Here is a 27,044-nt window from a genome sequence, read left to right as displayed (position 1 = left end):
CTGTGTGTGATGGGACTGGAAGGGAGTCCTCTGTTATGAGCTCCTTCCAGGAAACCAAACGATTAATTCCAACAAGTGCTGCTCCCAGTTAGACCAACTGAAAGCAGCGCTAAACGAAAAGCATCCTGAACTAGTCAACAGAAAACACATAACCTTCCATCAGGATAACGCAAGACCACGTGTTTCTTTGATGACCAGGCAGAAACTACTACAGCCTGGCTGGGAAGTTCTGATTCATCCGCCATATTCACCAGACATGGCACCTTCAGATTTCCATTTATTTCAGTCTTCACAAAATTCTCTTCGTGGAAAAAAATATCAATTTCCTGGAAGACTGCAAAAGGCATCTGGAACAGTTCTTTGCTCAAAAAGATAAAAAGTTCTGGGAAGATGAAATTATGAAGTAAGTTGCCTGAAAGATGGCAGAAGGTAGTGGAACAACATATGTTGTTCAATAGTTATTGGTGAAAAGTGAAAAAGGTGTCTCTTATTTTTACTTAAAACCCAATGAACTCTTTGGCTAACATAATACTATAAAGTAAACAAATAATGAAATAACATGTTAAGAATACACTCCAAGTGGCAAGTGTCCCAAGGTACCTGGAAAACAGACAAACCCTGGAGCCCGTGAAGGGCTCGCCACTTGGGAGAACAGCAGCGCCCCCACAGCACGAGTGGGCACACAGTGAGGGATTCACGGTGCCACGCACACACACATCTCAGTGACATGTCCACAGGAAGACACACAGCACCAAAACATTACTTCTGAGTGGCATGACTACACTTAATTTCATCTTCGTAGTTTGCTACATTATCCCTTCTACAACGATCACACATTATTTTGAAAACCAGTAAATACTTTACAGTAATATGAAATCAGAGGTTTAAAAAGGCACAAAGTTCCACACATGTATGTAAGAATCACTGTGCCACAAAGAGCAGAGAACTCGTATTTACACAGAATTCTGTGAAAAAAGATCTGCCAGATCAGGTTCCAACCAGCTTCTCCCACACCTAGTGCCTCTGCTCTGGGGCACAGTTACACACCCTCCCCACAGGGGGCGCAATCTAGTCTGCTTCCTGCCTCATTTTACCGGCCACAGAGCCGGACCTCTCAATCACACAGGTGAGCTTCATACCAGGGAAAGCAACTAACAACACCAACAGTCCAAATTCAGAGCATCGCTGCTATTGATTTAGGACACAGTCCATGCATGGTGTTCTTGAACAAACTTCTCTATTATGTTGTAAGTTATCATAAGTTCCACTTGAAATTTGATTTTAAGTTTACAATTTGTAAAGTATAGACCAGAATTGGGGACAAGACCCTGCGATGAGTCAGCAATACCACTTAATTTAAAACTCCCTTTAAGTCCCTGTCAAGAAAACATCTAAACATATTAAAAGTCGCAAATGCATGAATTTTTAAAACAACAGTAAAAGAGCCCTGGCTGGCGTAGCTCAGTGGATTGACCTCAGGCCTGTGAACCAAAGCAAAGGATCAGGGTTTGATTCCCAGTCAGGACACATGCCTGGGTTGCAGGCCAGTTCCCAGCAGGGGACGCATGAGAGGCAACCATACATTGATATTTCCCTCCCTCTCTCCTTCCCTTCTCCTGTAAATATAAATAAATAATAATAATAACATCTTTAAAAATAAATAAATAAACCGACGGTGGAAGAGCCTGTTACCTGGGTCTGTGTTCGTACTTGCGTCCTGCCGCCCCGGTGCCCCCTTTCCCACGGAGGCCATGAAGTGCAGTCCAGCCGGAGTGGTGACATCGTCGTGCAGCATTTCTCAAACAGAACAGGAAACACGGGGGGGGCAGTGAGGTGACCATGGGGTCACCAGCAGCCCCAGGGGCCCTAGCTCACAGGAGGCGAGGTGTGGGTGTCAAAGGGGACTTTCTGAGAAGAGGTGGCGTCTCAGTGGGCGGGAGAAGGCAGCTCAGTGGAACCAAAGCCAGAGCCCTGGAGGCCCCTGTGCCCGGCCTCCACCTGGACGCTCCTCTGGCAGAGGGCAGCCCAGGGGTGGCTGGTGGGGAGTGATAGGGGCCCGTTGTCCTAGAAACACCTGCTCCGCCGCTGGGCACAGAGGCTCTGAGGGGGGGAGGCCGCGGTGAGGCCCCTGGAGGATGAGCTGTGGCACAGCACACCTCTGCACCTAGCAGCCCTGAGGGGTTACAAAGGGTGGAGAGCAGGCAGGGCTGGTGCAAGAGCTCAGCAGGAAGCAGGATCAGAGTTCAAAGTCTATTGCGGGAGTTTGGGTTTAGATGTGGATTTTCCTGGGTGACCACCCAGGGAGACGAAGCAGAAAGAGGTAGTATCAATTATGGTTATGTTGGAATATAATAAAAAACATGCATTTGGCCTTTGCCCTTGGTTCCAAGCGGAGTCCCTAAGCCCTCAGAAAGGCCCAAGTGATGGGAGTGTCTTTCAGTATTCACAGTGAGCGAACACAGCTGACCCCTAGAGAGCTCCCAGGTGGGATGGGCCCAGAGGACCAACCACGTGCTCAGAGGGTTACAACACTCAGCCCCACCCCACCGCTGGAGTGCAATCCCGTTGGCCAAGGCTGTCAGCAATCACGCCTATATAGTGAAACTTAAAAAAAATCCTGAAACAACAAGGCTAAGGGGGCTTCTGGGTTGATGAGCAAGTGGGGGTGCTGGGAGGGTGTGGGAGCTCTCAGCCCCCACCCCCAAAGCCTTGCTCTGTGCTGCTTTTCCATCCAAAAGTTCCTGAGTTGCATCCCCTGGAATAAAACTGCAATCATAAATGAATCCCCTTCCTGAGCTTTGGGGTTGCTCTAGCAAATTCGCAAACCTGGAAGAGGGGGTCATGAGAACCCCCACATTTGCAGCAATGTATCTGAAATGGGGAGTCTTTCAGAACTGAGCCCTTAATCTGTGGGGTCTGTGTTGGAATTAAACTGAATTAGTTGTATGATACCCAGTTGGTATCAGAGAACTGGAGACTTATTGTTTGGGAAGACACAGGACACACTCACCGGGGTACCACGCAGTCATTAAACATGACCCTGTAGAATATCACCTAGCTGACTACTAGTATGTGAAAACAAGTCATTTATAAACAAGTACAAGAGGTGTTCTTTATATACAGGAGCCTAGTGGCACAATCGGGTAGTACACAGTGTGTGTACTAGTCGATGTATTTGCAGATATACGTGAACAGGGGTATTCAGAAAATAACCCCTAAAAGAACGTAACACTAGCTATCTCTAGACAGAAAGATGATGGGAGATTTAAATATCTTTTTATTCCCTATTTGTGCTTTCTAAATTTTCTCCAGTGCACATAGATTACCTTTAATAAGCAAAAAAAAATGTTATTAAGAATGAAAAAGGGTTTTAAGACATGTGGGTGGGAAAGGAGAATACAGGCGGTTAGAAAGCTGAGGGACGGGAGCTGGGCAGGTTACTTAGGGGACAGCGGTGTGGTTTAGGAGCAGAGGCCAGGTGTGGGGCGGGGGGGGGACCTGGTCAGGGACCAAGTGAAGAAATGGGGCAGCGGAGGAGGCAGATGAATCAGGGTTGACTCCGCTCCACCAGGCAAGAGAAGGTGGCATCACTAACAGAAAGCCATCAGCTTAAAATCGGGACGTGTGGAATTTAAGGTGAAAGTAGAACAGAAAGATGAGAGAGGGCAGGTGTGTGTCTGAGTGTCACCCAAATAATTTAGGAGCTGAAGTCAAAAGAGCCAATGGTCTCACGTACCCAGGAGTGTTTGTGGGTATGTGTGGGAAAACTCCAGGGGAGAAAGCCTTGGGGAATACGTACACTCCTTCAGGGGCAGGAAATAAACTGACCAATTGAAGAAAGAAAATGATTTTCTTTCTGTTTACTATCCATAAGCAAGTCACCTTTTCTGAACCGACTGCTTCACTTTAATGTGCATGTATTTTCTATGATGAATCTGTTCCTAGGCACGTTTTTCCCACAATCCTTTTCAGGCCTTGTGTGTCTGCACCAGGGTGTGATCCTGACTGATCGATCGCACTGCTCTAAGGTAGCGGCTGGCTAACAGGCTCTGTAAGGGGCAGAGAGTAGGTGTTTTAGGCTTCGTGAGCCACATGGTGCCTTGCTGCAATGAGGGGGCCCACTACAGCGTGAGCGCTGTCAGGGATGAGCCATAAACTAAAGGGCACGGCTGTGTTTCCGGAAAACTCGGCTTCCGAAACAGGCAGGGTCTGCATCTGGCCTGCCCGCCACAGCTCGTCAAGGAGAAGGCATCAGCACACACGCCCCACCTTGTCAGCGATGTGAACACTTAGTCCCATGGTTACCGGCATATTTCTAGACCTCTGGAAAGCTGAGGTTAACTCTGAACGTGGACATTACACGGATCACACATATACATACCAAGGGGGACTTCGAAGTTGTCCAGAGGCTGGGAACCACGCTGTTCTTGCTGCTCCTAATGAATCCCCAAGTGATCAAACTCAGATTAGCTCAATGGCATTTATTATTTTGGAAAAAAAATACATAATAGCTAAGGAAACTCTTAATTCTTAGGAATAGGTTCAAATCCCCTAATTTAGAAATATTTATTTACTCTATCAACTTATTTACTCTATCAAAGTAACTCTACCAAGGACTCACTAAACACACAAGTCAAGCAATAAAAAGAAGAGCATTCTCAATTTAATGCAGGAGCTAAATTCCTAAGTGCAATTCTCTGCTGCCCAGCAGCCTTCACGCCCAGACAGAAGCCCCGTCGCACCAAATAATTCATGCACTGAGCTGAGCCTGCAGGCACGCTTTTGAGGGCCTCCTGAAAATGGACCTTTTAAAAATTCATGTAAACAAAACCGTTTCGGTTTAATTTGTTGTTGCAAAAACAGGGAAATAGGGTCACCAAATTTAGAAGAAACACTTGAAAAGATCTGATTGAAAATATATGTTACAGCAAGTGGGGAAAGAAGGGGAAGGGTTTAGTCAAGGAATAGGTGTAAACGACCCACGGACAGGGACAAGAGGACAGGGTAGGGACTGCCCCTGAGAGCAGGGGAGAGCAAAGGGGGCACATTGGGACAACTGTAAGAGAACAACAATAATACAATAAATAAAATTAAAAATGAAATGAAAATTTAAAAATAAAATAAAATACCAAATTAACCACATTATTTACCAAAACATTCTCTGTATTATCTCCATGATTTACAAATACAAAGTGGAATGTTAGATAATAGACTTGGTTTTGAAAATGTAAATATACTAAAACATAAAAAAATAAAATATTGGTTACATAATAAACCTGTATTGGAGATATCTTAGAGGAACCTCAAAGACATAAGTTCACTGAAATAAGAGAAACCCAAATAACATATAAAGTGCATTAAGATGTCGCAGAAAAAAGCAGAGTGATACAGGAACTAGTATAAAGGACACATGGACAACAACTAAGGGGGGTGGAAATGGGAGGGAGGTGGGGAGCACTGGGGGGGGTGGGCTGGGATGGGAGTAAAAGACAGAAAACTGTACTTGAACAATAATTAAATAAATTTTTTTAAAAAGCAGAGTGATTCCAAGTATAAGAAAGTCAGGTGGGCAGCTGCTCTAAGCAGAGTTTGATTTACCCCAAGCTGCTTCCACTTCACAGCTGCATGACTGCTGCTCCCGGTGGGAGAGGCCAGGAAGGGACTCTATCTACACGTAAGGACGTAAGGACGCAAAGAGTCCGCTACTCACGGCCAGCGGAGATCTCCCGCCAGCAGCGGCCTGGACATGCTGCCAGACAGTCTGAACTCTGCACGCGCACACCGGGAGAGGGCCCAGCACTGTGTGTACCTTGGGCTGCGGACCCACTTCTGAATCCCCGTCTGGCTGCAGAGCCACGCCTGGCCTTGTCCCTCGTTTCTCTGCTCGCTGTTCTCGCAGCGCTGTCTCCGCTCGTCGTCTCTGCCTGTGACACACAACAGGCAGAGTGTCCGATGCAGTCTAACTATTTTAGAAGCATCCACTTTTCGTCTGTATCATGCAGTATAGGGAGACTGTTGTGAAAGTACTGCCAATAAATTATTTTCAATGGCGTTTAGTTAAATTAGCAAGATATTCTGCCACGATATAAGCAAACAGAGTAAAGTCAGGGACACATGCGAGTTATTTTTAGCTCCTCTCCTGCTGAACTGACTTTTCTGTGTAAATCACCGGAATCTCAGGTCAGAATTTCACCCTGCAGGTGATTTTCAAACTCCTTTTCCTGCAGATTCTAAGCTGGCCCCAGAGGCCCTATCGGATGCCTCCATTTGCGTATTGGAGGAAGTTGAGCACAGTTAGTCCCCTGTGAAATCCCTGTGTGGGGAGGGGCAGGGAAGAGGGCCTAAAAAGTTAGAAGACCTACTTTGAAGATGGAACAGCTGGAAGAGTGGGTGGAAGGAAGAAACCATTTCCAGAAAGAGAGCACTGACAACAGAGTATGGAGTCTGATAAATGTGAATGTTTTATTTCCTAGACTCAGAAACAACCTACTGGTCAATACACATGGGGAACACCCACTACGAGTGAAAGACTGTAAATGCTCCTCACTGTAAATCCCGGCCTCCTTTTCACCTGCACACTTCCTGTGTCCTGAGACAGTTCCCGTACTTGGCCTCCGGCCTCAGGGACAAGAGTGGGGCACAGGGAGGATGGACAACAACGAGCATCCGCTCGGTGTCCTGCTGAGGACAGGGACTACTGCAGGGCAGCGCAAGTGTCGGTGCCGCAGCAGTAAGTGTCCGTCCTGTTACAGGGAGACGTGAGCAAACCCTCCAGCCCGGGAAGGCCAGAAAAGAACTTAATAAAATGAAAAAAGAAATAGTATTTGTCTCACAACACAGGAATTTCCCTCCTCACAAGATGTGTTCAAATGCAAGACTCCTGACAAGTCTGCAGTTGTGTTTGGGTAGGAGGTCAAACCAATTAACTTCTAAGTTCCACCCTTACATCTGTATTATTGCACCTAAAAATCCTGCAGGTGTGTGACAGTCTCAAATCAAATGTCACTTGAAACTTGCCTTTTTTTGCCGTCCTTGCCTTGCCTCGCTTCAGAGGGTCCCACTACGCCCTTGACCACAGGAAGGGGTCCGGGATCGCCTGGCTCAGGTACACCGTGTGCAGGTTTCGGCCAGCTTTGTCTAAACTCACCGAGATTTTCCACTGCAGGACGTTGTGGGGTTTTGTACTATGAGGAAGAAAGAAAGTACATTAATGTAAAACTACACACCTCAACTATGCAGTAAGTTAAAAAATTGAGAAATATAGTTAAATTAAACTAAGATGCCCAAGAGATGGAACATGTCCAAGGAAACAAATTGGACAGGTAAGATGAGTAACCTGATCTTAAAGAATAAACGGTTTGGGAGTGCTGGACATTTCAACTGGGTTGTCCTTTTTCAAAAGTTAAGTTGGAAGTCCTCATCGTCTTAATTTATTTTCCACATTAAAGATCTTCCCTCTCACAAACGACATTATGAGTTTTTGGCTGAAGCAGTCTGGACAGCGGCGGGACTCAGAGGGGCGGAGACTGGGGCGGAGCATGTCTCGAGGTGTTTGTCCCCACAGGTGCTGTGGGTGGGACCGGGGAGTTGGTGATCTTACTCTAACGACATTTCTGTAAATTCTTGATGAAATCTGTTTTTCTACTCCATAAATCCTTTGTTTTCTGTTCATAATGTATTCAGAAGAAAAGAAGTCATGGGAAGTAAGTCATTTTTCTAAGAAATGACCGTTTCTTTTTTCCCAAGACCATCTTCAAATCTTAAAAGTGCACCAGGAAATACATTACTCAGTGACCTTCCTACAATGTACCAACAACTTACAAAGTTAGAACCTAAACAATTTGAATTTCATCAATCGAAGGTTTGAGTGGGTTTATCAAAAGTTAATCTTCCATGTTTTAAGTACTTCAAAAAGACATCATTTTTGTATGTGCAACACAGACCTGGGTCAATTTAACAATTTTAAATTAACCTCTAACAGATTTGGAGGCAATCCTGTCACAATTGCTAAGAACCTAAAACAATATTCTCTATCTTCTACACACACACACACACGAAGAAACATATTGGTCATTTATTTTACTGCTTATTTCTTCTGTGAGTAGAAGACATGTATGTGAAAGAGCTCAGCAAATTCTGGTATTGATGTACAAGAAAGGCCTAAAACCTTTAAAATCACCAATTATTATTTTAAACTGGATTTTTAGGTGCTGCCAGTCACAGCAGCATTATTTTTACAAGAGAAACGTGCGGCAGTGTTTCCCGGGATGCTGGCGTGCACAGTGCGAGACGCACAGGAGGACCGCGCGGCTGCACCTCCCGGTCAAAGCGATTACCGTGTCCTCCTGCGGGAGGCAGGAGGGAAGTAACGGCAGGCCCGGGCATCTGCTCCCTTCGGCTGCGGCTCTGAGAGGTGCTGAGGGGGCTGTGACTGGTGTTCTTGAGACGGAGGGAAACACACAAGGAGGTCTAAGTTGCAGGTGCAATAATGGAAATCCACAGGAATTCTGAGCAGACGTCTCAAGGGGCCCTGGCTTCATATCAAATACTTTCTCGGGCTTTACAAATATTGAAGAGTCCCACTGAGGTGTCAAGCGTTCTTGTCCAACACACTGATCCAAGGTCACGTGCTTAGGGGTTTCTGTAACGATAGTTTCCGCCCCTCTCTTCTGCTCAGGGGCCTTCAGCATGGCTCCCGAGTTGTGCTGGCTCAGGTCCAGATGGGGTGCTGCGGGAGTGTGCGCTGCTCCCAGCGGCAGAGGAGGCTGGGAGGAAGCAGGCGGCCCCCAGGCCTCTCTTGGCTGTGGCAGAGGCCCACGGGGAACTTGCAGAGCTCTTCCTGCTGGGAAGAGAAGGGGCTTAAATTTGTGTTTAGGCTGAAAATGAAGCAAAGGAAAACCACCATCTGGTCTGAAAGCATTTTCAGCTGGGAGAAATCTATGTGTGTTCGGAATGGCAGATGTGAGCAAAAGCTGGAGGTGGGTATTTGCAGCAGGGGCTGGGGGAAAGGAAGTCGTTGGTAAGCTTTCAGATGCTGCAGGCAGTCCACTGTTCTGGGGTTGGCCTTCCAATGGACTAGGAATACTCCCACGTGGAACATTCTGGAAGAAAATAAAAGCTATTATGTATTACAGACCCCTTACTTTGTAAATGGTGTTCAATATGTCTTGGAGAAGTTAGGATGTAATAACCGCCAAAACTGTGGTTGACTCAAATAACAAAAACCACCACCAAGCAACGAGGATACCTCTAGTGGCATTCTGGAATGCGTTACCTGTGACTCTGCACTGCTACTTTGACCAGACTGGGTAACCGCTTTCTGAGAGGGCGGGCTCTTCCTGCCAGGCTCTCCCAGGAGCTCTCCCACGGACGGCGGTTTAGCGAACGGCCTCTCCTCCAGACTCCCACTGGTCTCTTCAGCATCGCCACTCCCTCCCGTCGGGTGCGACACCTGGCTTCCCACCAACGGCACAGACGGAGACTGCTGAGCACACCGATGTCTGCCAGGGAGGTTAGCAAAGGACGACCCTACTATTTGCATCAGACTCAGGAAGTTGATCTGTTGCAGCTATGACAAAATAAAAATTAGTGAAACATCTGAAACTCTGGTGAAAAAAACCCGTAAAGAATCAACAACCATCGGCTGAGTACTCCACAACAGTCAGACCATCTCAGTTACCAGCAGGAGGCACAGCTGCAGGAGATTTTTTTTTAAATGAGGAAGAAAAGAATAGCTTCCTGTCTTCAAGGAGCTGTCAACTGGGCACATGCACTCACGAATGAGACTTGGGACTATTTGTAAAGCAGTTTACACAAGTGTCCCAGGGATCATGAAGCAGTGACCGATGGAGTGGGGTGAGGGTAACTGAAGAATTCCTAAAATGGGCATGTGCATGAACAGGTGTTCAGGAAACAAACCAGCAGAGATGAGCAGTCAGGGAAGAGAGAGGAAGACGCCATGGAAGGGCAACAGGGTGGATGGTGAAAGCACGCACCACAGGTGGACAAACTCCACCTTGCGCCAGACCACCCGAGCAGCATTAAATCCCAGGGGCCGGGTCATAGCCCACACCAGCAAACTCAGGACATCTGGGAACGGGAGCCAGGGTTCCTATGTTTTAAGGTGGCTAGGTAGCTTTTCCCAACCTGGGCCCAACACAGTGCCTCCCACCAAGAAGAGGGGCAAGAAGGGCCATTCTGCCACCAATGAGTTAGTGACCAGCGAATACACCATCGGCATCCACAAGCGCGCCATGGAATGGGTTTTGAGAAGCATGTCCCTCGGGCACACAAAGAGATCTGGAAATTTGCCATGAAGGAGACGGGAGCTCCAGATGTGTGCACTGACACCAGGCTCAACACAGCCATCTGGGCCACAGGAAGAAGGAGCTGCCTGTACTGTAACCGGGTGCGGTTGTCCAGAAAACATAGTGTGGGTGGAGCTTCACCAAACGGGCTCTCTACGGTGGTCACCTACGTACCTGTCACCACTTTCAAAATCTACACACAGTTAATGTGGATGAGAACTCACTGCTGATTGTCGAGTAGTGATAAAATTGGGGGAAAAACATAACCAGGTGCTTTAAATGTACAGAAAAGCTTGGGAACCACTATCAGCCACTGGCTTAGATGGAACGGGAGATCCATGCAGCTGTAATGAGGGGACAGGTCAGTGCAGCGGTCCTTGTCATGGCACGCCTCACTGAGCACCCTCCCCAGAGCTGCTGATGTCAGTAGGTCCTGGGGTGGGGCCTGAGGGTCTGTACTTCAGACACCTAGGCGACGGTGATGTCACCACTCCGGGACCACACTGTGAGGACGAAAGAACTTGCGAGGGGGAGGTAAAAGCTGGTGGAGGGGTCTTTCATGTCCAACAGGAGAATTTGCACCTCGTAAAACAAACCAACAGAGAAACACTGCAGGTTAGAAACAGGTGATGTTCCCTTCAATTATAAAAGGAATGCATCCTTATTGCAGAAAAAAGGAAAAATAAAAACCATTCATAATCCTATCCCAAAAGATAGCTGACATTTTCTGTGTATTTCACTATTTGTATTTTAAAAAAATATATCAAATAGTATACAAATTTGTACCTGACATTTAAGCAGAAAAATACAGTATTAAAACAACATCTGAAGAGGAATGTCCTAGAAAAAGCACAGAGAAGATCATGGACGTGTGAAGCCCTCAGACTCTATGTAAGGTTGGCTATGGCGAGAGAAATAGCAAGTGCTGTGCTGACATGTGGGCAGAAGGACCAGGAGGGCACCCCCAGTACATTGGCACGGGCAGAGAAGGCAGGCAGGGATGACTCTGGGACAGCAATCCTTTAAATCTTTTGTGTCTTCTGAATTGTTTACAGATTTTGTTAAATACACAGGCCAGGGACCAGCAAAGTGCCTAGGTAATCTAAAACACAAGTTTGAGAAATGCATCTGAAACTTCAAGCTGTTAAAACAGGTAGTGTTACTAAATGGAAAAGGAAAAACCTGGAGAGAATAAGAATAAAGTCGGTTTCAGTAAGTTTCATAGGACAGTGAAATGTGTGGAAAAAGTATTATCAGGGCTGGTAGTTCAAAGAAATCAAGAATCACCAATAAAAATCACCAATTTAATACTGTATTTTTCTGCTTAAATTGGCATACATCAAATGAGTGGAGGATTAGATGTGAGGGAAACGAATGTTTAAGGGAGCAAAGCAGGAAAGGCACGTCATTGCAAAGGTTTGGTAGACAGGGAAGAGGAAAACCAGGTGAGAACAGGGAGATGGAACAGGGAGATGAAAGGCACTCACGATTACGGCTGGCAATTTCAAAACAAGCCAAAACCGGGTTTGAAGGGAAGAACTGTGACGTGACAGGCTGCGTTAGGAAGCACTCTGGGCACCTCTGACCATCCCCCACCCCCCCTTCGTGCAGCTCCGCATCTCCAAGTGCATCTCCAAGTGCATCTCCAAGTGCGCAGTGAAAGGCGTCATTGTGAGAAGCAGGTAGCCCAGCCTGGACTCTGGGCCATCAAGTCCGAACTGACTAACACAGAGGGCACCAAGTGCAGACACCAGGCAATTAACGTCAACTCATCCATTCTGGAAGTCGGCTTCCATTTAAAAATCTTACGTAGATATCACACATAGACTTATCACATGTATTTATATGGGGATGTGCTTACCTGGACTAACATAAGCATTTCGTCTTGGAGCACCTGCCTGACAGAATGGGAAGAATCTGGTAGCTGAGCCCTGGGTCCCTCTCTCTGGGGCCGGGGTGCTGGCACAGGTGTGTGTGAAGTGTCATTGGCTCCATTTGACACCAGAGGTGGGTCTGTGGAAGACGCCTCTTTAACTGCAGAGATCCACGGACTGCACGGGGGCGTGTGTAAACAAAAACCACACAGTAATCAATAAAAAGTTAGAAGTCTGTGGTCTGAACATTGTGATCCTGCCTGCCTTTTTCTTCTACTTTCAAAGCTCTCTGAAAGTTTTCAGGAAATTTAGACCTGAAGCCTCTCTCTCTGTTCCTCACACCTGGTGCCCACCAAACACCTGTGGTCAGCAGTGACGCATCTTGGTGTCTCCATTGAGAGACAGGTGCTGTCCAGCCCACATGGCTCCTCCCCGGGGTTACAGCCCGGAACAGGTCACACTTGTGCTTTACTCACACGGCCCCAGAAGGGCCTGAGTTTGAAACCTGTGTGGTCATTCTAATTAGCTGTATAGACTGTAGTTTGGTTTAAGAATATTTTCTTTGACTAAACTGAAGGATCCAGAATGGAGTTAAGAAAATAGGAAATGCATGGGTTAAAAAAATGTTTAATTCTAAGATGGAGACAGTGAGGCCCCATGATTGTCATTAGAGGTAAAATAACAGTTTGTGAACATTTCATTTCCCAGCAAACTAGAGAGTTTATATTTAAAACTAAACCCTAACCAACAAAAGAAATTGAGCATGTTTTTTACCTTTTTGCAGGATGACGCCCAATCACCTGAGCTACATCGTTCGGGCCACTTTTCACTTTTTTAAATAAAATGATTATTTGGAGATGGTTCCTTACACATAGCAGGCACTCTATGTGTTCTAATCAAGTCAATTTTTTATAAACTAAATAAGGGAGTGGGCATTATCTTATAGAAAGAAAATGATCGCTATCTCTGAAAGGAAAAGAACCTATTAAACTGCATCGACATTTATTTGGGCTTACTCTCATTTCCTTTCAGCAATATTTGCCTCTTATCAAACATCTGATGTCCTTAATGACAAAACGTTATTTGGAAAACCCATGAAAAAGAGGCATCACAACTGACTTTCCTGCTTTAAGATGACTTGAAGTCAGCCCTTGCTTTCATCAGTAGCAAGAAGATACACTCTAATTATGGGTATTTTCTAAGGAAAGCTGGGTTATACTATCCTCCTTTTCCAGCAAGATTTCTGTACACTAAGAGCACTATTCAACTTCCGTATAAGAAATTTAAAAGACAGACCTGGCTGAGTCTGTTCTATGAGAATTAAAAGCATTTGAGCCCTGGCTCTGTTGGCTGGGTGCCTCTGTTGGTTGGAGCGTTGTCCCATGCACCAAAAAGTTGAACGTTTAATCCCCGGTCAAGGCATATACTTAGGTTTCGGGTTCGACCCCAGGTCAGGGGGCGTATGGGAAGCAACCAATCGATGTTTCTCTCTCTCTAAAATCGATAAACATATCCTAGGTGAGGATTATAGAAAAATTTTAAAAAGGCATTTTCTTTAAAGATTTTATTTATTTTTATATTTTTAAAAGATTTTACTTATTTTTAGAGAGAAATGAAGGGAAGGAGAAAGAGAGAAACATCAGTGCATGGTTGCCTCTCATGTACCCCTACCGGGGACTTGGCCTGCAAGCCAGTCTGTGCCCTGACTGGGAATCAAACCCGTGATCCTCTGATTTGCAGGCCAGCACTCAATCCATTGAGCCACATCAGCCAGGGGAGGGGAAAAAAAGCATTTTATGTGAAAATCTTTTAGAGGCTGAAAGTGAGCAACAGCCACACCTTTCGATAATACAGCCACTACTTTTCCAGAAAAGACTGTCCTAAAATAATTCCCACGTCTTTACAACACGCCTGTTCAGAGGAACATCTTTCAATAGTAAACTTAAAGGTGTCATACATGTGTCCCTGTGCTGTGTTTTCAATGCTGCATATTGTTTTCACTCTATTCTCATAGTTTTTGGTGAAAACATTTAGTAATTATTTCAAAATGGTACAGTAGGCATCATTTCATTCTCTTATCCATTTATAAAACACAATTAAATGGTACAGTATGCAAAAATCCTTACCTAGAAATTTCTGAACTTGTGTCTGCACAAAATGAATCAGGAATGGTGTGTTCAGGATTTGAAAAGTCTTCAATCATACTATTATTAAGGATTAATAATCAATTAGGAACTAAGATGTTCTTCACATTATCTAAGGTACAACCGATTTAATGCTCAGCCATCTCAGAGTATAAACATCCTCTAATTCTGTGATGTTTACCTCATAATTACAATCTATTGATGCTTGTTTCCATGGCAATTGGTCACAGATTCAAATTAAAGCAAACACTGTGTCTGGACAGCACAACTCGTCGACCTGCGCACTGTTGACCTGACCGCTCAGCCACAGAGACGATAAAATCGCAGGTGAGGGCGGAGAAGCCAGGTTGGCTGGGGCTTCAGATACCCCCAGGGAAGACACAGGCCCTTTGCTCAGAACAGGACAGAGCCCGTCATCACATCCAAAACCTTAAGGATGAATTTGTAATAGAAATACCTATATTACTTATAAAGGCACACGACAAAGAATAAATATATTCTTTTTGTTACTTATCCACAGAATAACTGAAAAAATTTGTATATGAAGACAAAATCTAATTATGTTGCCTCTCTTATGCAAGTAATTCTAAAAGTCTATGCTTTTCAAAAGTCAGCTCTCCTTGAAACAACAAGCTAGCCAGCAGAGTGTATGAACATCGCAGCCTTGTGAACGGTGCACAGCAATCATGCCACAACGGTGCAAGATTATATACATAAAGTGGTTCATAAGGGCTCTTTATTCGATCCCACAAAAGTGGAATCAGTGGGCGGTGCTGGCTCCCGGACTAGCTGCTGAGCAAACCCTGGTCTTCGCACAGCTACTCTTTACTTCACAAAGGCTGATTGTGACCGGAGAACAGCAGGTCTGTTAGACAGCTGTTCATTTCACTCTACTGAGGTTTAGGATGTAACATTCACTAAAAATCAGCACTTCCACTGCTCTAAACTGCAGTTACAACTTCACTAGGAACACAGTGCCGCCAAGATGTCTGTATGTAGATCACAAGAAAAAAAATCTGCCTGTGAATCTTCAAGTGAAGCCCCCGTACTCCCCCCGCTCACCCTTTCTGTTCAGTTGAATTCTCTGCCACGCGTGTCTCCAGTGGTTCCTCCCTCGGACACTGGACCCCTCCCGTGGGGCGCCGGTGAAACTGATGGTGCCCAATGGAAAGAGGGGAAATGAATGGGTGTTACTGTCGTAGGTGTCTTGAGTTTCAGTTAAGCCACTCACTCAGAGTGACAGCAGATTCAAAATAAGCGAGAAACCAATGCATTAAAATGCAGGCCCATCCTGCTCTGACCAGATCTTTATACCGTGTGACTTGCTTCTGGCTCCTCCCCCTGGGCCACTGAGCATATTAAATACAGCACTACATACAGCCAATGTACCCACATAAGTGGGTACATTGTGAGAACAACTATAAAGGAATTGTTTCAATAAACAGAAATGTCTGTGTTCTACTTGGAAATCCAGTGTGTTCGGTTTTGAGAAAACAAATAGTACATAAAAGTGCATATATGTGCAAAAACTGCACATTACAATTGAATTATATATTCTGAATAAAGAATACCTCCACACTCTTGATTACAGTAATTTGCTACAGCACCTCATGAGGTAAGAATTTCATTGCCCGAAATGAGAAGACACCCCACCAACCACAGACTCCCTGTGAAGGGCAAGCGTGGCCGGCACAGCTGCGCTCCGCCACTCCCAGTGGGCGTGGCTGGGTGTTCTGAGTGAGCAGGCTTCTGGGGGATTGGAACAATGCCCCCGCTAGTCACTGACTTACTTCTTCTAAGGGCTGTGGGGAAGTCTGCATGCAGGTGGCCACAGCGGGGCTTCGGAGACTTCCCATGGGTTCTTTGGCATCTTCTGTAGGGAAGCAAAGAGGAAGAGAAACTGACCATTGAAAAAGAATCATTTTGTTAGGTGGTTCAGGGATATTACAGGAAAATATTTAATGCCAGAAATATTTTATATTCTCCCTACAGAAACATTCTTTGGAAATACCTGGAGATAACCCCTCTTCATCCAATGATTCTGAAATAAGCCTTGAGAGGCCTCAGATGCCTGTACAACTCTCGAAAAACACCAAGAACTCCTATCTCAGGGAGACTGCCAAGGAAAAGTCTGCAGAGCCGGCATCCAGAAAACAAGAGGCCCATAGCAATGGCAGGAGTGAGGCATGGGGCCTAATAACTTAAATTCAGGCTAGGAGTTGATGTGTTCAACATTTCATAAATATCAAATTGTCCTAATTTTTGGTTTTAGGCCATTATAAATGTACTAATTTGGATATGACTAAATAAGTTATTGAGAATAATCATTCATCAGTTCTTCATCACACTAATAAAGCCAAACAAAAAAATTAGCCATGCAAACTAACCTTCATCGTCTGATGGGTATGTATTCATTTCCTCCTGTGTAAATGCTTCTGTTCCTAAAAGATTTGCATCGATATCTATAAATTCTTTTTCAGTACCATCAGTGACAGAAATAATACCGTTGCATTCTTCTATTTCAGGAGTTTTGGCTTCAACGGGCATCCTACTGACAAAAATGAAGCAGCTAAAATCATAAGTCATTCTTGGAAACAAAGAGCTTGCTTTCAATTGATTCCATTCACTGAGAGAGAATGAACTTAGTTTTTATATTCACACAGAATCTGGTGTTTTTACCCTTGTCTGGGCCACAGCAGAAGCTCAAAAAAAAAAAAAAAAGGCCTCACAATGAATGGCTGAACATCCCCAATGTTATTTACTCAGAATATTAGAATAAGGTCAATTCATCTAAGTCCGCCATTCTCGCAGAGGAGTCTCCCAGCCTTGGGATTCAAAGGCTTTCTTTGCTCCAGCATTGCTCCAAGTGCAAGAACAGATGAAACAGTCAGTTCAACTTCCTCTAACAGTGGCAATCACTTGACACAATAAAGGGCTCTCTCAGGATGAATTCGTTCCTCTCTCAGAAGACAGAAGACAGACTAGCAGGGCAGAAACATACTTTGCAATGACTTGTTAAAGCACTTTAGAAAAAACTCACTTCCTGGTTTCCCAGTTCAAAGAAATACCCAGTCCTTTAGCTTCCAAGGGTTCAATTCTTCCCTTTAAGCCCAAACACCAACAAGAAACGTATCATCCACTGAACAGAAGCCTGCAATCAGCAACTTACTTCAAGATGCTTTGACGAGCTTCGTCGTGACCCTGTCTCTCCTCGGGCCCACCACCGTGAGTGGGCCCTGCCACCACCACACAGCCATCATCGCTCTTGGGGTCACTCTCAGCTTCAGGTCCACTCTGATGGCCAGCAGAAGGACTCTCTGGCACCTAAAACAAGCCATTTGTAGGAGACTTCATTACTGAACCACATACTTTTCATTTTGCCTTTACATTATTAATACTTTCTGTAGAATTTCTCCTGGTTAAGTTTCTTATTTCTTTGTCAAGCATAGAGCGCACATCTACAGCTCAATACTTGATGTTGAACAGTGATCAAGCCTTTATTCCACCTGGAAAAAGCAAACCTGGCTGCCTAAGTGGTACTCGAAAGAAACCAGCCTTACAGACTTGTAAGGGAATCAGCGATGGTTTCAGACCACAGAAAAAACAGCAGTAAAAATGAAACGTGGCTTTCGTTGAATTCTCTTTACTATATAATAAAGACATTAAATAATTATTTCAAGGTGACACAGTAGGCAAATATATAGAGAGCTAAAAATACAATGGATGTAGATCTTTTATCTCTTTTTTACATATTTAGGTAGGCACTACCCAGAAACACAAATTTCAGCAACAACAAATATCACAGTATCTTAAAAACTACCTTAGAATAGCAGAAATTGATCTTTTTAAAAACCTGCAAAACCTCAAAAAATAAAACGCCCCCCCAGCACACCCTTCATCCTAGAATAAACTATTCTTAAATGAAAGTACTTTAAAACAGAACAAATGCAGAAGGAGAATATGGAGAGGGAGGCTAACCACAGTGACAGAGAAGCTGCGGAGCTCCCCTCCTACAGACACACTAAATGTACAACCACACACCCGGCAATTGCCGTGGGAAGAACCCACAACACAGCGCTCTCCTACACCTCGGGTAACTGAGCCAATAACCACACTGAAATGGGCAGGAAAGGTTGAGATGCATGTACCACGCACCCCACCCCAGACACAGGGCCTAGTCCCTGCTTCCCTCTCCAACCTTTAAGGTTTGGACCCCACATGCAGCACCCAGACTTTTAAGACTCCCCTTTGAGGGACAGGACCTCAAAACACCTAGCTGTGCAAGTCAGGGAGGCTTGCATCCATGAGCCCCATGAGACCACAGAAAACCAAGAAGCCAGTTTAGCAGGTATGTGAGCATCGCCGCAGCTCTCCCCACTGGGCTCAGCCCAGAGAGACAGGCAGGGACACCCGCCCCCTCCGCCCTGCTTCTCCTGGAAGGGGTCCGCTTGCACACTATGCACGCTATGCACACCGCTGCCTAAGAGCCAGACTTCTAATTTAGCACACACCTAGGGGCTGGCTAGCACCCTTCCCAGGACCAGGAAAGCTGAGGGCCACCTCCCACCCCACCTTCGCCACCTTGCCCTAAGTGGCCAGGATCCCCCTAGAAGAAGTTTGCACACACATCTGGCACCCACTTTTGCAGCTGCTGACTGAGGGATGGGTTCCAGGTAACCTGTCTCTGCAAGCCAGCGGAGCTCGCCTTCAGGAGGCCCACAGGGTTGCTGCAGACCAAGCAGCAGTTCTTACTGGGTGCAAGGGCACCCCCTGTGGCTACAGACCCAGGCCTAGTGTCCAGAGCCGGTGGACACCCACCTCCTGTTCCTCCACAGCAGGGCCTTCATGACATACTTTCACTCATGCTGACTGAGGGTCCAGCTTCCCATCGGCCCGCATCTAGGCAATAAATGTGATCCACCCACCCCATGGGACACTGAGAGACCCTTGGAGCCACTAAGAACAGAGGAGGAGGCTTGGACAATCACCAAGGTTTCAGGGACAACAAAAAGCCCAAGGCAGGCTGACTGACAAGATGCCTCTCCTATACAAGGCCACCCTGTCCAGCCTGGGGAAGGTGCTGTTTCATCCTGCTGTTTCATGCAGGAGCCAACCCAGGGTCAAGGAGGTGAGGGACCTAAGGACTAGGTTCCACACAAACAAGGTAATTCTCCAGAAACAGATCTTGTAATAGCACTTAAAATAATCTTCTTTTTCCTTTGTTTTATAAACAGATACAAAACTGCAAAACCTAAAGGCCTCTATGGAAATACTTTTACTTTAATTACTTTTAAAAATTTGCCCTGGCTGGTGTCCCTTAGTGGATCGAGTGCAGACCTGCAAACCAAAGGGTTGCTGATTCGGTTCCCAATCAGGGACCTGGGTTGAGGGCCAGGTCCCCAGTAGGGGACGTATGAGAGGCAACCACACAGTGATGTTTCTCTCCCTTTCTCCCTCCTTTCCCCTCTCTCTAAAAATAGATAAAATTTTTTTAAAAATTAGAGGAACCACTTGAAGCAAAAAAGAATAAGTGTAATACAAATTATAATCAATCTTGTCAACTTCATTTCTTAGTGATCCTTCGATAGATGAGGAAATATAAACATACTTTTAATCTAAATAGAGAATTATCCTTTGTATGTAATAAACGATATAAGGACTTACCTTAGTAATGGCATTATTCGCCTTGTAGGTAGCAAGATAGGGTTGCTGCAAAAGCCACAACGATGCAAGGATGGCGGCCGTGGAGGTCCTCACGCGAAGGACAGGGCTGCGCCCGCAGGGTGCTGCAGGGAGGCTCGGGGCGCAGGGCAGCCTGCGGCCGGCCCACCGGACCATCCACTCCAGCAGCCTCCGCAGACTGCCCGGGGTGCTCCTCAGCGCTGGGGGGAGCTCCTCTGCAGGGTTAATATCACTGCACTGAATTGCTTCGAAAACACATCTTCTCTTAATGGACTTGGGAGTCCAAAGAATAGGGTTCATCAGCGCCTGGACTACAGGTTTCTCTGTGTTGTCATCTTGTGTTCTGTAAACTGACTTTCGTTTTAAACCAAACAATCCACTCTCTCCTTCACTTCTATTAAGTTCACTCCAAGGGTTGGCTAGAGGAGGTCTGGCCCCTTGACTGACCACTACAGGAGCTAAAAGCGCCTGGCTTTCCGACTGTTCAGGCTCACGTGGCTCCGGAGCAACAGCAAAGCAGGAGCCAGCTCTGAACACGTTCTGGTTTCCGGGTTTGCCCTGACGTCCTTTTAATGTGGTATGTATATCAAAAAGCAGAGGGTTAAGTTCATGTTCTCTAAGGTGTGCAGAAAAACTGGTTAGAAATGGAATGCCAGGATCCTTGGAAGCACCCATGTCTCTTTCAAGAACGTAACTCAAGAAGAGGTCAAGGAACTTTATATACTCATCATCGTCCCGTTCAAATTCCCAAACGCCTATTACAGGAAGTGCATTTTGTGATAACTTTTCATGATCCTCTTTTCTGTTAAGATTTTCTTTCTGATTACCTATTTTCTTTTTATCATTGGGCTTGGCAATCAATGCAAATTCCATGTGATTTGGAGCATTTCTACAACAAAACAAAATTAGAAAGAACAATATTAAAGATCATTTAATCACAAATTCTTGACAATAAAAATTCTTTCTACTGATTAGGTTGTATCTTTTTTTCATGCCTCAATTACCTATCTTTCCAATCAGGAGGTTGGACTAAAAGATGTATATCTAAGTGTTCACTACAGCTGAATATTCTGAGTCTAAAAATATCACATATTAATATTAAAAGGGAAAGTTTGTGTTACAAGAGATTAAAATGTGTTCACAGAAATTTCCCTATTAAAAAACATGAATGCTGCCCTGCTCGGTGTGGCTCAGTTGGTGGGAGCATTGTCCCATGAACTGAAAGTCTGCGGGTTCAATCCCCAGTCAGGGCACATACTCAGGTTGCATGTGCCACCCCCACAGGCCTCACACGGAAGGCAGCAGATTGATGTTTCTCTCTCACATCGTGGTTTAGCTTCCTCTTCCCCCCTTCCCGTTCCTGTCTCTCTAAAAGCAACGAGAAATGTCCTCAGGTGAGGATTAAAAAAACGTGAATGTTATTCTGGGGGGGAGTCCTTAATAGGCTAGAATACAAATACAATAAAAACCCAAGGCACCAACACACGTCAGCGTGCGGAGCTTGCTCCCCTCTCGCATCCACCCTCCTCGGCGCCAGTATAACGAGTGTGCGTGAACAAGCAGGACTGCACTCGGATTCCTCACCACAAAAAGCATGGGGGTCTCTTAAACACTTTCTACTGCTATGAAACCTGCTGGGCAGGCACGCTGACTGCCAACCATAATTATTTTAAAATCTGTTTTCTCTCAGCATGGTCCTTAGGGCAGAACACAGATTTCTAGTTCCCTAAAAGAGGGATAAAAGGTTTCTTAGGCACCTGGGCTAACGTCGCTTCCTCTGTGTCTCCTTATTACAGACACGCACCAGCGGCCTCTAGGGTGTTCCAGACAGAAGCTGTTTGGTAAAACGAGCACCACTTATTGGTTTAAGCAGATGTTTGAAGTGGATGGAATTGCTGCACTTAGGCAAGTTTATGGTCAATTATATAGTCCTTCAGTCAAGAGAAGGGTAAATTACATTTCAGATACTGGAATTATAAAGAAAGAAATCTGCTTAACTCACAGTAACAGGGGTTTAAATAACAAATCCTCTCAATTTATGGACAAGTTCCAAAAATGAACATGCAATTTCCTTCCCTGGAAACTTAAAAAAAAATGACAAAGCTAACCCAATAATCCTAAATTATTTAAGCCTCATGATTACTAAAGAATTAAAAGTCTTCCAGTGAACTCTAGGGTTTAATCTAGTCACATGACTTTATACTTTCAGGGGACAAAACTATCTCATCTCTCAGGAGTGGTTGTAGTAGACTTTCGAGTGCACAGTCTCACTCCACATTCCTGATGTCCTCGGGAGGGAGCACTTCTTCCCACTGTTGTTACAACAGTGAGGTCACTAGAAATCAGCTCATCGGTTGCCTGAAAATACGGAACATGTTTTTTTTCCCCAAAGGAAGTGAATGCTTGCTGTTAGGAGATCCCCACCGTACCTTCCAGAGAAATGTGTCCCACTTCTGTCTTCCGCCGACAGAGCTTCAGAGACAGGATCTGCGTCGCTGTGCACCAGAGAGCTGCCCAGGTCGGTGAGTGTGCTTCGGCTCAAACTGGTCCCCAGGGAAACCCCGTCCAAACCTGCGCCCTCGGTCGGCGGTTCTTCCTCAGCTGGCTCCCATATGTTCGTCTCAAAAGCACCTATGTTTCTCTGCACACGCCTTAGGGCTTTGACCCTGACTTTGTCGATGGAGTGCATGAGGGCAGACATCACTTCCTCAGTGTGGGGACCTAGACGGAAAAGAACAAAAGGCCTTCCAGTTCACTGAAATGCTCCAGAATCCAGGGACCCAATTCTGGTCCCTCCTGGGGACATAAAATCTAATTGACAATGGAGGCTTTATTTCCCCATTCTTGTGGATCATGCTTTGGTCAGTATTCATTAGAAAGCTCATCTGTGCTTTAAGGTAGAACTGCAGAAGCTGGAGAAGGTCCACTAAAGAACAAAGGGGGCAGCCTTGGCCGGTGGCTCAGCTGGTTGGAGCAACATCCCAAATACCTCGATCCCCAGTCAAAGCACACGCAGGAGTCCACCCATGAACGTGCGGATGGGTGGGACGAGAGGTCGCTGTCTCTCCCCCCACCACCTCCTTCCTCTCTAAAATCAACTTTTAAAAAATTAAATTAAAAAAAAAAGAATAAAAGGGACAGAACCCAGACTATGAAAAGTGTACCCTGGAAAACAAAAATTAAATAATTTAACCACTTCAAAAATCAGAATGATTGTAAAAAGAATCAATAATATGTTTTCTAATTCCACAGTGATAAATAAGAGAAAAATTAGTATAATTTTAGCCAAAGAAACAAGGATGCCTTTCCAACTTCAACTAATGAGGACAATTTCCAAGGCTGCCTATTAAATTTTAAACATTAATACATAAACAAGACACTTTGGATAATGTTTAAAAAGTCTTAAAAAAATATAAATCACAAATATAAGTACATTAATGAAATAATGTGCAACTACAGGACACAACTAGACTTAAATACTAGACTGTAGTTCTAAAAATGTGGGTAATTTGAATTCTTTAAAACTTTGCACAACATGGTCAGTGTCCTTAATGCTACTGAACTCTACACTTAAAATGGTAAATTTTATGTTATGTATATTTTACCACAATAAAAAATAATTTCCACAAGGATATCTGGAACGCATAGGATAAAATTAGAAGCATAAAAAAACATAAAGAGCCCTGGCTGATGTAGCTCAGCGGTTTGAGCGAGGCCCTGTGAAGCAAAGGGTCGCCAGTTTGGTTCCCAGTCAGGGCACATGCCTGGGTTGCAGGCCATGTCCCCAGTAGGGGACACATGAGAGGCAACCACGCATTGATGTTTCTCTCCCTCTCTTTCTCCTTCCTGTCCCCTCTCTCTAAAAATAAATAAATATATTTAAAAATTAAAAATTAAAAATAAAACAAAGAGAAAGGAAGAATACTAGTTTTCAATAAAATACCTACATCATGCAAAGCACTATATGCTCATTTTATATATTTTATCTTATTTAATCCTTTCAGTGCACATTTGCAAAGCCACTGTTAATATCGTCATTTACCAATAAGGAAACGAGGCCCAGAGAGACCAAGCAATTCAGTTACTAAACGACAGAGCCACGACATGAAGCCAGGGCTTCGTGTGATGCCCTCCCACGACAGGAAGGTGCCTCTGCCTTCTCACACCCCTGTCTCGGAGGGGAGGGAAAACGCGCAAGCACGAGGAAAGCAGCGCTTTCGAAACACGAGGAGCCCTGGTCAGGTAGCTTAGTTGGTTACAGCACCATCCCCATGCACCAAGGTTGCGGGTTTGATCCCCAGTCAGGGCACATACAAGAAGTGACCAATGAGTGCATGAATAAGTGGAATGAATGTTTCCCTCTCTCTCTCTCTAAAAATCGATAAATTAAAAATAAATCAGCAGTTTTTCTACCAGATAGTAAAGAAACGACGGTACCTTTCACAACACAGTGCCCCAGTCTCTGTTGGAAAGAATGGTATTTTTCTCTTAAAGGAACCCTTATGTCCTCAGGATTGGGAAATGCTTTCACAAAAATCTCTGCCACCTTTGGAAAAATTCAAAAGTGAGTTATATGAGCAGCAACATTCTTAATCAAATAAGACCCATTAAAGTCTCCAATTCTGACTTAGTGAACGCCCACCCCACCCACAGTACCTGTCGGATTGGTGGCAGTTCAGCGATGAGGCTCAGAATCAGGTCCTGAGTGAGTTCCTCGGTATTGGAAAACCGGGAGAAGGGCAGCATTCTGCAGGCCCACTCCACGGCACGGAGGCAGCGCTCCACCATGCAAGAGTCAAACTCCACTCGGAGACCCTACATGGGCATTGAGTAAATTCACTTCCTGTTCACTTTACACAGGCAGACCAGAATAAACTCAAAATATTTTTTACTATGAACAGTAAAATCTATCAAGTGATAATTTCACAAGTAATGCTTGTTCATTTTTCCTTATTCTTTTCCAAGGCAAATTACCTTCTTTCCCTCCGCATCTTCTCTTGCTTTCTGATACTGTCTGCAACTGTAGGACAACTCGTCCCGGACGTGCAGCATCCAACACAAAGCACAGAGCTCCCGGAAGCAGCCTGGACCAGGGACGCAAATGGGAGAGGAGGCTGCATGAGAGCTGCACCACCAGAACAGCCCCACCTCTCTGCTCGTCACTGTTCCAAAATCAGTGCGTTTTGTTGATTGTAAAAGAAGCATATGGTCACTATCTAATGACCTATCTAATGACGCCTGATCTAAAAGTTACGGTGAACCTTCCAGAATTTTTATACACAATATATTATTCTAGAGTATATCGTGCATGTCAGTTGCATAAAAATACTGAAAATATAGTTAAAGAGTAAATAAATGTGTTTACTAGTAGTCCACTTGCTTTAAACTTTATAGTATATTGTAGATACTTTTCAAGCCAGTACAAACAGCTGTATTTAATACTCTAAGTTAATTTATTTGGAAAATCACTTATAGATAAGCATTTGAGTTTAAAAATTTAATACTAAAACAATTTCCAATATCAAACAATTTCTTTTATTGAAAGCAATACACGTACATAAAGATACGTAATACCATATATTACGCTGTTGTCTTTCTTCTTCTCCTAATGTACCTTGGACATCTTTCCGTGGTGGTAATATACACAGTCTTTTCATTGCCAGTAGAGTATGGAAACTTCCCCAAATCACATGTAAAATATATCATTACTAATATTAGGGCCTGATTTCTAAGCAGTTTGTTTTAGACAAACCTATTACTTTAATGGAAACTTCATCAAGCTTCCTGTCTCCAGCTGCTCCAGGTCGAAAGAACGCTACGCCTCCTACACAGTAATTAAGTAATGACTGAGGAAAAGGACTCAGTGAAGGAAGGGACCCTTTCATTCGAATCTGAAAGTAAAGAACGATGGAATACAGTGTCAGTTGCATGAATCAGTTTTTAAGGAAACTAAAGCAGCAAACAGCAGGCAAAGACAAACCACAGAGAACGGGATGCACAGTGCAGTTCCTGTACTACATAAGAAAACAGCTCTGGAATCCATCGGCTGCAGTTTCAGAAATGTAGCTCACAATTTTTATAAAGATTTTATTTATTTATTTTTAGAGAACAGGGAAGGGAAAGAGAAAGAGGGAGAAAAACATCAATGTGCAAGAGATATTGGTTGCCTCTTACACGCCCCCCACTGGGACCTGGCCTGTGACCCAGGCATGTGCCCTGACTGGGAATCAAACTCGCAACCTTTTGGTTCACAGGCCGGCACTCAATCCATTGAGCCGCACCAGCCAGGGCCCACAATTTTAATTCTGAAATTCACTAGGTTCAATCTCAAGAGAGAAAAAAAAGATTTAATCAAATTACCTACTTGTCACTCAGTTATGATTGTATAAAATTAATGTTTTTTGCTTTCTCCAAAGGAATTATAAGGGAAATAAATTTAACTAGTTTTCATCTAAAATAAAATCATGTATAGTACCTAAATCAAATACAAAAAAAGAAAGGTAGATCTACATGCATAACTTTTGAAAAACTAATCCATAAAGGACAGAATTAGAAGGTCACCTTTTAGCAACTTCTAATAAAATAAGGACTCTAGCAAGGACCATCAGCAAATGCCAAATTAAGGGGAAAGGTGGTGGCTGTTTGGGCACATCACAGTGAGTGGGACTGACCTGAACTCACTGACCCACGTCGCAACCACTGAAAGTGATATAAGGGGAAGGGTTAAGAAGCAGGAGCCGGCTGTTCCGAAACAGTCATGGGGATGTAAAGTCCAGCAGAGGGAGTATGGTCACCACCGTGTGTGGTGCCAGGTGGTACCAGGAATATGGGGGGACCACTCTGTAGAGTACGTGACTGCCCAGCCACTGTACTGGGCACCCGAAACTAACAGAAAACATCTCATGTAAATTGTAATAAAAAAATAAAAAATATTTAAAAAATAAAACACTGAAAACACACACACATGCATGTACTCATACACATACACAAGGAAAGAAAGCAAATGGAAGAAAGATGAAACAATATCTAAGAAACTT

The 27,044-nt window shown here is 44.6% G+C and overlaps 1 protein-coding gene and 1 pseudogene across 1 annotated transcript in view; one reads left to right on the top strand and one right to left on the bottom strand.

The window, feature by feature from the left end:
- Window positions 1-27,044, bottom strand: part of CPLANE1 (ciliogenesis and planar polarity effector complex subunit 1) — a 90,187-nt gene that overhangs the window by 27,813 nt on the left and 35,330 nt on the right. The window contains exons 22-39 of the mRNA XM_037128974.2: window positions 25,760-25,898; window positions 24,982-25,091; window positions 24,664-24,822; window positions 24,445-24,553; window positions 22,437-22,728; window positions 19,990-20,896; window positions 17,495-17,649; window positions 16,713-16,876; window positions 16,116-16,198; window positions 15,388-15,476; window positions 14,308-14,385; window positions 12,169-12,358; window positions 9,275-9,568; window positions 8,337-9,101; window positions 7,014-7,184; window positions 5,810-5,920; window positions 4,382-4,436; window positions 1,693-1,797 (exon numbers count right to left, since the gene is read on the bottom strand). Coding sequence (XP_036984869.2) covers window positions 1,693-1,797; window positions 4,382-4,436; window positions 5,810-5,920; window positions 7,014-7,184; window positions 8,337-9,101; window positions 9,275-9,568; window positions 12,169-12,358; window positions 14,308-14,385; window positions 15,388-15,476; window positions 16,116-16,198; window positions 16,713-16,876; window positions 17,495-17,649; window positions 19,990-20,896; window positions 22,437-22,728; window positions 24,445-24,553; window positions 24,664-24,822; window positions 24,982-25,091; window positions 25,760-25,898 — 3,976 coding nt within the window. The remainder of the gene's footprint in view (window positions 1-1,692; window positions 1,798-4,381; window positions 4,437-5,809; window positions 5,921-7,013; window positions 7,185-8,336; window positions 9,102-9,274; window positions 9,569-12,168; window positions 12,359-14,307; window positions 14,386-15,387; window positions 15,477-16,115; window positions 16,199-16,712; window positions 16,877-17,494; window positions 17,650-19,989; window positions 20,897-22,436; window positions 22,729-24,444; window positions 24,554-24,663; window positions 24,823-24,981; window positions 25,092-25,759; window positions 25,899-27,044) is intronic.
- Window positions 9,882-10,548, top strand: LOC119036960 (60S ribosomal protein L31-like; annotated as a pseudogene).

Source organism: Artibeus jamaicensis, unplaced genomic scaffold (genome assembly GCF_021234435.1).
Source record: "Artibeus jamaicensis isolate MK-2021 breed Jamaican fruit bat unplaced genomic scaffold, CSHL_Jam_final scaffold_369, whole genome shotgun sequence".
NCBI classification, from domain to species: Eukaryota; Metazoa; Chordata; class Mammalia; order Chiroptera; family Phyllostomidae; genus Artibeus; species Artibeus jamaicensis.
This window is presented reverse-complemented; position numbering and strand designations above follow the sequence as displayed.